General features: G+C 41.5%; 1 protein-coding gene across 4 annotated transcripts in view; it reads right to left on the bottom strand.

Annotated features, from left to right (window-relative positions):
- DIAPH2 (diaphanous related formin 2) overlaps nucleotides 1-12,379 on the bottom strand; it is a 1,253,176-nt gene that overhangs the window by 1,139,275 nt on the left and 101,522 nt on the right. For all 4 annotated transcript variants that reach the window (XM_040442348.1, XM_040442349.1, XM_040442347.1 and 1 more), the window contains one exon: nucleotides 11,831-12,007. In XM_040442348.1, coding sequence (XP_040298282.1) covers nucleotides 11,831-12,007 — 177 coding nt within the window. The remainder of the gene's footprint in view (nucleotides 1-11,830; nucleotides 12,008-12,379) is intronic.

The raw sequence follows: 12,379 nt of genomic DNA, 5'->3' as shown, positions 1-12,379 counted from the left end.
ACAACCAACCGTCCAAGTATATATAAAAAGAAGAAAAACTGCAGCACTTCCAATGTGGTGAAAGAAAAATGAAGTCCTTTATTCACCCGTGTGACGTTTCAGTCCGCTTACTGGGACCTTTATCAAGCAATAGATACATAGTCTCAGTGCATGATTTATAGGGTATCTATACATTTACATAATTAATAATCACTTTGCATAATTTCATATATCATCCATTAAAAACCAACAAAGTGCATAAACAATCATATGATTCTATTTTAGATAGATAGATAAAAATATATTAGATATATATGAGATAGATAGATAAAGATATATTAGATAGATAGATAGATATGAGATAGATAGATAGATAGATAGATAGATAGATAGATAGATAGATAGATAGATAAAAATATATTAGATATATATGAGATAGATAGATAAAGATATATTAGATAGATAGATAGATAGATAGATATGAGATAGATAGATAGATAGATAGATAGATAGATAGATAGATATAAGATATGATAGATGATAGATAGATAGATAGATAATAGATAGATAATAGATAGATAGATAGATAGATAGATAGATAGATAGATAGATAGATAGATAGATATAGATAAGATATATTAGATAGATAGATAGATAGATAGATAGATAGATAGATAGATAGATAGATAGATAGATAGATAGATAGATAAATAAATCTACCATCCCTGTGAGTAAAAGCTGCAGGAAAAGCAACTTTGCTAAGAATGATGCTCTGGAAAAAAAAGCATTGAATTTTTGCAGAAGGTTAAGGACCATAGAGACAGTAAAGGTAACACACATACATGGCTGTAGACTTTACTGCATGTGGTTTGGGTTATATTGCTTCTGGCACCCACTACACTACTGAGATGGACTGGCCACCTAATCTAGGACTGCACCCCACTGCTAGGCATTAAATAGAAATATTGAGAGAATTTTCACCCATTTGGTCATTTGATCAGTTTGCATGCATCTTTGGAAAGAGACTCAGAGAGGACCACCATAGTAGTCATTCCCAATACGCAGCCTTTAGGAAAAAAATAAAAAATACCAATCATCAGTTCAGTAAAGGAGACTTTTTTTTTACTATAACCAAGCTGGCCTGCTTATTGGTCTCCATATCCGACCCGGGCCACCTGCACCCCTCTACCCACAGATCTAACATCAAGGGCACCCCAGCCACCACCAGGCAGGAAACCCCAAATTCCAGGGTGTGCCCAGAGGGAACTGTCACCAACTTGCCTGTCCGAGCTCCAGCGCTGCAGTCTGGGGCTCGGACACTACAGCGCGGTGCCAGACGTGCTGTCATGCCAAGCCCCTTGGTGACTCTTCATTTAGGCCACGCCCATTTCGATGCTGTATAGGCCACTCCCCCTCTTGCCAGCCCACTTAGGTCACACCTGAGCTACACCCTCCAGTGATGTCAGCGCTCAGGTGATTAGCTCCCTATTTATGGCTGCAACTGGCAATCACCTTTGCCAGTTATAGGTTTTCCTTGCTGTGCTCTGCTACCTGTGTGTAGTTAACTGTTGCTTTTGGACTTGACCTCTCTCTCTGCTTAGCGATTCTGTACCTTCTCCCTGTCCGGTATTGACCCTTGGCTTGTTATTGCTTCCTCCTTCCGCTTTGTGATTTTGTTGGTATTGATCTCCTTTGTTTGTCTGTCCTGTGTGTGAACAGGTACCTGCGGTTCCGCGGGCACTTGGATTGCATCTCTGCACTTACCAGTATAGGGACCATCGACCAGTTGTGGACTTGTCACCTAGGACTTGTTCTGCAAGTAGGCAGGCTCAGTGGGCTGGGTTCAAGTTAGGGCTCACTGTGTAAGTGCCTACGGCCGTGACAGGAACACTACAGGACTACAATCACCCTCATTGCCATCACCGCCACTACCATACTTACTCCTCCCCAGCTCTTAACCCCTCCCTTACTGGCAGATACTCTGCAGATACTAGATAGAGAATAGCTAGATTTGAGATGAGCAGATTGTATTGATTTGTAATCCATCCTGAATTTTTCCAAAAATGTGGATTGTGACAAACGTGAACTTCTTGAGAAAAGATAAAGTAAGTGAAGACTCTCTAATGAAAAGAATAGGTAAGATATGTTAATTTGCATATATATTTTTTCCATAAACTAAGAGGTGTTGCCTGTCCTGCAATACTCATCATGTGTATTAGGTGGTCTCTATAATGTGAAAGAGTACCCCTCATACCCCCAACAGGGGGCCTAAGGCTAAGGCTACTTTCATAACTCCGGTGTGAATCCTGGCAGGCTGTTCTGGCAGAGAATTCTCACCAGAGGTGTGAAACTAGTCTTGGCTATTAGGCAAGTTACGGTTTACAGCCTGGCTAAGCATTGACTTTAGGTAGCCATGTTGTATCTGCTGTGAGGAACTCAGTTTTCTTGTCATTTTAGTAGGAAAACTGGTGTGCTCATCTCTTAGCGTGAGTGCTACATGTCGGTCTTTCTCTCTCATGTAAAATTGATTCAGGTCTGAATTGAATTTTTTTTTTAAATTCCGTGAATTGGACATGAAACGAATTTTAGGAAATTCTCTCAACTCTAAGATGGACCAAAGATTATCAAATGGGTAATAGCTAGATGATAGATAGATAGATAGATAGATAGATAGATAGATAGACATTTTGATGTGATGACATCATCACATTGGGTGGACGTAGTGACATCATTACGGATGATGTGACCACGCCTGGCCAGCATGATAACATCACACGCAAGCTCACGGGAGATTTTGTGCGTTTTCTTCAATCAAGATCGCAGCGACGACCTCTCCATAAGCAGATGGATGGAGTTTAGTGGTTTTTTTTCTTTTATCGTCATTTTAGGAAAAATTTATTTGTTACCATGAAGTGTGACGAAATTCGGCTTTGTGACAAATTGAAATTTCCCTCAAATTAGAATCGAAGTTAGGATCGAAGTTAATTCGTTTCACACAAATTAAAATATATTTATTGTAGCAAATATTTTTTATCATAGCAATATTTATTAAACATGAGTTTCCATGTTACAATGTATCAGTGGAGGCTTGCAGCATCGGAGTGTTTATTACACCCTTTACAATGTGTCAGTGGAGGCTTCCCTTAGACAGCTATGAGGTCTGGAGTTCGGGTGTTAAGGGTATATTAGACGGGCAGATTTTCAGCCCCATAATCGCCAACAAGCTTTCCTATGAATGCTCGAGTATAATACCGCCACAGATTTGCCGACGGGCAATTCATATCTTTCAGCATGCTGGATTTGTTGGTGGCAGATCGTGCTGTGTAATCACGATGTGCTGCCGGGAACACCACTGTCCTGCATGGGGACAAGAAATAACATAGTGATCGCTCCTCCCCATGCTGTGGAGATCAATACTGCATGCAATAGCAGCGGTGTCTTCTGCGAGCTATCTGGTGACTGCCGGGACGGAACGCTTAACTCCCGCCAATCGCTTGCAGCGTCGGGGTGTCTATTACAGCCTTTACAATGTGTCAGTGGAGGCTTCCCTTATTCAGCAATGAGAACACAATGTGTAATATACATAATAGCAGTTGTTTTGTCACATTCTGAACACATTTTCCAGAATGACCTGGGAGTTTACGATAAAATCTTCCCATGCAGGACTCAGTTTGTGGCACATATTGAGAGCAGTCGAAATCTGCAGAGATGAATTAATTATCCCAGCTGTTACTTGGTAAAACTCTTGTCACATCTGTCTGAAAAAGCACGTCTCAGCTGCATGCTCGCAGGGTCTAAAATCTGTCGCCTTCATACCATGTTGTGTGGAATTTCACGTAAGTGGATCATGGCGCACGGTGATGTGATGCTCAGTGGGACAGCAGCAGACGTGACTGTCGAGTTTACAAGAAATCCACACGTCTTCTGATTGTCCCTGCGTGTGTCCATCATTTGCCTGCAGCACTAGCTTGCCAGGCTACATCTGGAGGGAAAACACTGAAGAAATCAAGTTTGTGTGAAGTTTCCAATCAAGTCAAAAAAAGTTGCCTTGATGTAAACTATCTATGGCTTTCAGAATTATATTAAAGGCTATAAATCCAGGTCAGTTTGAATTATCTCCAACTTGGTGGCTCTTCAGTCGTTTTGAAATTGCTCTGTAGAGTTCCCGTTGCCGGAAGATGCCTAAAACAGCAGATTGTGAGGGTGTCGGGTGTATTACCCCACCGATCTGATATTGATGACCGCTCCTACGGATAGGCCATACGGGAAACCACTTTAAACTAGTTCCTGCTCATTAACCATTGAGATATGTAAAGGATTTCCAAGCGTAGGTATCAGCAAGTAGTATATATAATAAAACGGGAATAATTGACCACATATGGTGCCATCTTAGGATATAGGGTAGTCAAGTGCAAATATCCAAGAACATCCCACCACCAATGAATTCCAGGTGTAGACACGTTGGGCACGCCAACATGGTAATGTCCATCAGCCTAGCAGTTCTGGTTAACTGACGTTGTTGATGCCAGACCTGTAGAGTATATTCACATAGAATACACCTCGAATGTTAAATCGTTGCCATTTTTAGTTCTACTACCTACGGTAACGATTTGTACAATGTTTATCTACATATGTTGTGGAGCTCAGAAACATTAGATCCTGAATAATATGTTTTCCACAAGCTCGGAGCAAATTGTCTAAATGGAAAAATACCAATTATGTTATTATTTGTAAATGCCTGTGTAAGAGGGAGGGAAATGTTATATAATTTGTTTTAATTGTATCTAAGATCTCCCATCTATTTACACTTATAGCTTGGATTAGGAGATATATTTTGCTGCGCTTTTGTTCTTTGTTAATAGGAAATGGCTTCATTCATTCAGACTAAGTGTATGGCTGTAAAAAAATGCAAAGATTGTGCATTTAGGATCATAAAATCGCTTTGGAAATGATAGCTTCTAACTAATTACATAATGGCCTCCACTAATGTTGACTATATTGAAGTTGATTGTGTTCTTTCGCAATATGGAAGATTGCCACAGCCTTGTTATTGTCCACTGGACACGAACTAAAGAGGTATGTAACGTAACAAAAGTCTGTTGAACGGCTCAAAAGGGATGTACAGGTGGTACCTTGAAGAGGTTGGCGGATCTCCTGCTACCCCAGGGTATCCTTTAATGGAATAAGCCGAAGACCTCAATGATGGAAAGGACATACTGTATGAAGGCAGAAGGAAGAGATGGATGGAGGGAGAAGATGGCAGCAATAAAAAAAAATAAGAAGAGAAAGGAGAAAGTGAACAAATAGAGACGATGGGAGGAAGCAGAAGGTTTGGGAAGATGAAGAATGGAGAGGATGGAAGTTAGAAGAGGTGGGAGAAAATTTGTACAAGGTAAAAGAGAGAAAAAGGAGATGGCAGGATGAGATGATGGAAAAGAGTGAAGACAAAGGCATAGTGTGGAACTTAAGGCCACCAATGTAAAATCTCTACCGGGACATCCACCTTCCATATTCAATAAAAAAAGAAAGGTGCTTTGGTCACCCTTCCCCAATACCTCCCCAAAGACACTAGGGTGGCTCTGTTACCTCTTCATCCTCTATAGCTATACTGTACCTCCTAGGTATAGAGGGGGGGAACATAGAAGGGTGGAGATGAGATATGGTGGTAAGAAGTAATGGAAAATGATGAAAGAAGAGTAAGGAAGAAGGAAGAAAGCAGAGGCAGAAACATAAGTAGGTAAAAGATGAAAAGTAAAAAGGAATGAGTATAGAAAGGAAAGGGTGAGCGGATGGAAGAACATAGCAGAATGAATAGAGAAGATAGAGGACAAAAGAATGAGGCAATGAAGGCAAACAGGAAATGATTCAAAGAGGAGGATAAGGGCAGCACACAAGCAGTAGTAAGGCATAAAAAAGGAAAAATAAAGAATATAAAAGAGAAAGTAAGAAAGAGAAATAAAAAGGAGATAAGAGAAATGGTGAGATGGAAAGAAAAGGAAGATGTGGAATAGAGAAAGGAGGTAAAAATGGGTGAAGAGATAACAGAAGAAGACTAAAGATAGAAACATTAGAAAGAAATAGAAAAGGGAAAATGAAAGAGTGATGGAATAAATCAGAAAACAGGAGAACATTTGTAAATGGAGGAGAAAACTGAGAAAGAAGGAGGAAAAATAATGAGGAAGGAAGGAAGAAAAGAAATATAAAAGGAAGGAAGGAAGGGAGTAAAGGTAATGAAAGACTGAAAAGAAAGAACAGAGAACAAGATATAACAAAAAGTAAGAATGAAAGAAAGACATAGAAAGACAAAAGGAAAGAGAAAGACAAAGAGACAGAGAAAGAAAGAAAGAAAGAAAGAAAGAAAGAAAGAAAGGAGAGAGAGAGAAAGAAAGGAGAAAGAGAGCTGTGAAGATGAAGAGGAAAAGTAGCATACAAGGAAACTGGGAGTTAATGGCAGAAGATTGAAGAAGATATTAGAAAAGAAATCAAAGAAAAAGTCTAGGAATAAAGATGAAGAGGAAAAAATAACCTAATTATAAGCAAATAATGGATTTATAATAATTACGGAGAATTCCACTGTATCCGCAATCATGCTACTAAATGGGTATCTGATGTAAATGATCGTGGATACGAGGAACATCAATTACTTGGTTTTTAATAACTTCATGATTTATTGTGGGATGTGCAGTGATAATGGAATTTATGATGATCGTTTAGCAGCCATTTCAACATAAAAAATTCCCTTTAATTAATTGCTTTATTATAAGTGACACTTATTTCGCTGCTCTTATGTGTAAAACACTAGTATCAGGAACAATAGTTACAGTGATGAAATAAAAGGGATACGAGTGTACAATTATAACAAGGTTTATGGAGATAAGCCTGAATGACACCACCGTCCAGTCACACAGAACCAAACACAAATAGTCTTTGTTATCAGCATCCCCTTCAATACAATTCTCCTATTTTTCCTACAAAAACTTTCTGAAAGCATTAGCATCAATTGACATTTATTCGCTTAAAACGAAATATTTAGAAGAATTAATTTCACATTTTTATGGATTTTCTGTGTTTAAATAAGGTCAAAAATGAGTTGCAGAAAACAGGTAACATCTGCCTCATGTGTTTTAGAATGGAGGCCATCTTTAAAACTGCATTAATGTATATATTTATAATATATATATATATATATATATATATATATATATATACACACTGCTCAAAAAAATAAAGGGAACACTTAAACAACACAATGTAACTCCAAGTCAATCACACTTCTGTGAAATCAAACTGTCCACTTAGGAAGCAACACTGAGTGACAATCAATTTCACATGCTGTTGTGCAAATGGGATAGACAACAGGTGGAAATTATAGGCAATTAGCAAGACACCCCCAATAAAGGAGTGGTTCTGCAGGTGGTGACCACAGACACTTCTCAGTTCCTATGCTTCCTGGCTGATGTTTTGGTCACTTTTGAATGCTGGCAGTGCTTTCACTCTAGTGGTAGCATGAGACAGAGTCTACAACCCACACAAGTGGCTCAGGTAGTGCAGCTTATCCAGGATGGCAAATCAATGCGAGCTGTGGCAAGAAGGTTTGCTGTGTCTGTCAGCGTAGTGTCCAGAGCATGGAGGCGCTACCAGGAGACAGGCCAGTACATCAGGAGACGTGGAGGAGGCCGTAGCTGGGCAACAACCCAGCAGCAGGACCGCTACCTTCGCCTTTGTGCAAGGAGGAACAGGAGGAGCACTGCCAGAGCCCTGCAAAATGACCTCCAGCAGGCCACAAATGTTCATGTGTCTGCTCAAACGGTCAGAAACAGACTCCATGAGGGTGATATGAGGGCCCGACGTCCACAGGTGGGGGTTGTGCTTACAGCCCAACACCGTGCAGGACGTTTGGCATTTGCCAGGGAACACCAAGATTTGCAAATTCGCCACTGAAAGCAGGTTCACACTGAGTCTTGAGACGCCGTGGAGAACGTTCTGCTGCCTGCAACATCCTCCAGCATGACCGGTTTGGCATTGGGTCAGTAATGGTGTGGGGTGGCATTTCTTTGGAGGGCCGCACAGCCCTCCATGTGCTCGCCAGAGCTAGCCTGACTGCCATTAGGTACCGAGATGAGATCCTCAGACCTCTTGTGAGACCATATGCTGGTGCGGTTGGCCCTGGGTTCTTCCTAATGCAAGACAATGCTAGACCTCATGTGGCTGGAGTGTGTCAGCAGTTCCTGCAATACGAAGGCATTGATGCTATGGACTGGCCCGCCCGTTCCCCAGACCTGAATCCAATTGAGCACATCTGGGACATCATGTCTCGCTCTATCCACCAACGTCACGTTGCACCACAGACTGTCCAGGAGTTGGCAGATGCTTTAGTCCAGGTCTGGGAGGAGATCCCTCAGGAGACCGTCCGCCACCTCATCAGGAGCATGCACAGGCGTTGTAGGGAGGTCATACAGGCACGTGGAGGCCACACACGCTACTGAGCCTCATTTTGACTTGTTTTAAGGACATTACATCAAAGTTGGATCAGCCTGTAGTGTGTTTTTCCACTTTCATTTTCAGTGTGACTCCAAATCCAGACCTCCATGGGTTGAAAAATTTGATTTCCATTTTTTTATTTTTGTGTGATTTTGTTGTCAGCACATTCAACTATGTAAAGAACAAAGTATTTCAGAAGAATATTTAATTAATTCAGATCTAGGATGTGTTATTTTTGTGTTCCCTTTATTTTTTTGAGCAGTGTATATATATATATATATATATATATTTATTTTATATATATATATATATATAAAAGAATAAATACACCGCAGCACGTCCATAAGGTGAAAATGTGGGATCCTTTATTCACCCAAGCAGCGACGTTTCGGTCCGCTTGCTGGGACCATTTTCAAGCCTTGAAAATGGTCCCAGCAAGCGGACCGAAACGTCGCTGCTTGGGTGAATAAAGGATCCCACATTTTCACCTTATGGACGTGCTGCGGTGTATTTATTCTTTTGTTGTTTGACACTGTGGTCGAGTGTCGATACCGCTGGCACCCAACATTTGCTACTAGGAGTGCTGCCCTGAATTTTCATCTATTATATATATATATATATACACACACACACAGTTGCAAGAAAAAGTATGTGAACCCTTCGGAATGATATGAATTTCTGCACAATTTGGTCATAAAATGTGATCTGATCTTCATCTAAGTCACAACAATAGACAATCACAGTCTGCTTAAACTAAAAACACACAAAGAATTAAATGTTACCATGTTTTTATTGAACACAACATGTAAACATTCACAGTGCAAGTGGAAAAAGTATGTGAACCACTAGACTAATGACATCTCCAAGAGCTAATTGGAGTGAGGTGTCAGCCAACTAGAGTCTAATCAATGAGATGAGATTGGAGGTGTTGGTTACAGCTGCCCTGCCCTATAAAAAAAAAAAAAAAAACACACACCAGTTCTGGGTTTGCTTTTCACAAGAAGCATTGCCTGATGTGAATGATGCCTCTTACAAAAGAGCTCTCAGAAGACCTACGATTAAGAATTGTTGACTTGCATAAAGCTGGAAAGGGTTATAAAAGTATCTCCAAAAGCCTTGCTTTTCATCAGTCCACGGTAAGACAGATTGTCTATAAATGGAGAAAGTTCAGCACTGCTGCTACTCTCCCTAGTAGTGGCCGTTCTGTAAAGATGACTGCAAGAGCACAGCGCAGGCTGCTCAATGAGGTGAAGAAGAATCCTAGAGTGTCAGCTAAAGACTTACAAAAGTCTCTGGCACATGCTAACATCCCTGTTAGCGAATCTACGATACGTAAAACACTAAACAAGAATTGATTTCATGGGAGGATACCATAGAGGAAGCCACTGCTGTCCAAAAAAACATCGTTGCACGTTTACAGTTTGCAAAAGAGCACCTGGATGTTGCACAGCAGTACTGGCAAAATATTCTGTGGACAGATGAAACCAAAGTTGAGTTATTTGGAAGAAACACACAACACTATGTGTGGAGAAAAAGAGGTACAGCACACCAACATCAAAACCTCATCCCAACTGTGAAGTATGGTGGTGGGGGCATCATGGTTTGGGGCTGCTTTGCTGCGTCAGGGCCTGGACGGATTGCTATCATCAAAGAAAAAATGAATTCCCAAGTTTATCAAGACATTTTGCAGGAGAACTTAAGGCCATCTGTCCACCAGCTGAAGCTCAACCCAGAAGATGGGTGTTGCAACAGGACAACGACCCAAATCATAGAAGTCAATCAACAACAGAATGGCTTAAGAGGGCCAAATCAAATAATGGCGATGAAGAGATCCTCAAAATGTGGAATCACTTGTTTGGCCAGACTGTAAATGGTGGGAGGAAGGAGGATCAGGGAGAGGATTGTGTTGACCAGACTCTTGGCTACTGAGACTGGACTTGGTGGAAGACAAGGTTGGTGCTTAACCGACTGGAAGCATTATCTGCTGCTATCCAACCGACCACCTGGTCGCACTGGTCTGACTTCAAGAGTGGTGTTCTGTGCCACCCTGCAAACTGGGACATAAAGCTAGATATCTTGGATGATTGTTTTTCTTGTGCTCTGGCAGCAAGCACTGTTTCTCCGCGCCCAGGGCCACGGCCTCTACGTGCACCATCAGCATCTCGGCAACTTCCTCGTCCCTTACTGCTCGCCTTCTTCATTTTAAATGAGATATATGCTTTAAATTATGTCACACGTACAATAGCGTAGGATTTGGAAGTGTATGTGCAAAAAAATTTATAAAGGTATTTGTGATGATGAAACGTTATACAGGAGACGTACGACAGATAATGTCACAGTTCGCAGTGTCTACGGAAAAAGTGCACTGGATGTCACTGATATTTTAGGGATGCGCACACTTTACACAGGAGATGTGGCGTGAATATTTTAACTGTCCGCAGTGACCTATTACACGGTATTTTGCGAAGGTTGCGCTAAAAATATATATTGCTGCTGTCACACACAATAATCCTTAAAAGGACTTTTGGGTCTCTGAAAAGTTTTTTGTATAAAAATCTTCCTATTACACTCCCTACACGGTCTGTCCCTTCCTATGCACAGCTCTCCCTAACACTGAGCAATATAACGGAGGTTGCGCTACAAACATATATTGCTGCTGTCACACACAATAGTCCTTACAAGGACTTTTGGGTCTACGAAACGTTTTTGTAGAAAAATTCAAATTCAATTACACTCCCTACACTCTCTGTCCCTTCCTATGCTCAGCTCTCCCTGACTTAGAATGAGCCGAACAGGCGTCATCGGGTGCTATATAGCACCCGATGACACGTTCCGGCCAGCTAATCACTGTAATGCCAGTAGCAAACATGGCTACTGGTATTACAGTGAGGGCAGTACTTACCTGCACGTTTAGTGGCTGCTTAACAGCAGCGAAACGTGCAGGGAGGAGATTCGAGCATTGCGCTCGAGCACATGCGGTACTCAGCCGAGTACCACCATGTGCCGAGCATAGCGATGCTCGAGCCGAACTGGTATTCGGCTGAGCATGCTCGCTCAACACTATCAAATATCCCTAACTTTTTGTGAGTAATGTGTATACTATATGTATATATACATACACACACAGAGTGGCCCACGAAAATCTAGCACATCTCCAATATCGCCAAATCAAACTCCCAAATAAAAAATCTGCCTTAGTTAAAAATACTGCTCACTGAACAACTGGCATAGTAAATAGGGTGTAAATGGCGGCAATTTATAGAAAAAATACGGTAAATGCAGCACTAAAGATCAAAATTCAGAATGCTAGCTTTTAGCAAAGTCATTTTTGTAAAGTTTTTAAGAAAAATACAACTTTTTGGAAACTCACCATCATTTTCTCAAAAAGATCCATGATTTCCTTCTCAGACAGGTTCAATGAGCGCTCATCAAAAAGTTGCTGTGGAGCAGGGAATTCTGCTATGGTGGCCTGTGGATCTGTAGGGTGCTGAATGAGCGGCTTTTCTTTTTTCACCCCTGATTTCCGGAAACTTGTAAGTCGGTCCCGCTAAAAGCAAAAGGAATAATATTAAGGGTTAAAACTGTTGGAAAGTATCTGTTGCATATACACAACGCCAAGACACAGGGCCGGCGCCAACCATAAGCAAGGTACGCCACTGCGTAGAGCGCACTCTTGCTTGGGGCGCCGCTCTGGCTGCAATAGAAGTCACAGCGCTCTCCGCTCTGACTCTCCTGCGCTACTCTACACCGACCCCGCCGCTCACAGGAGTATACATTTATAAACTGTAATCCGTATCCTGCAGTAACTTTAAATCAGCGCTCATCTCTATACTACCTAACACTCAGGTCTGGTAACAGGCAGTGCAGGCGGCGCTCACTCACTGACGTCACGCGCCTGCTCCTCCCACTTGGTGGCGCA

Source organism: Bufo bufo, chromosome 8, assembly GCF_905171765.1.
Source record: "Bufo bufo chromosome 8, aBufBuf1.1, whole genome shotgun sequence".
NCBI lineage: Eukaryota > Metazoa > Chordata > Amphibia > Anura > Bufonidae > Bufo > Bufo bufo.
Note: the sequence above shows the minus strand (reverse complement) of the source record. Positions and strands in the feature narration are given on the sequence as shown.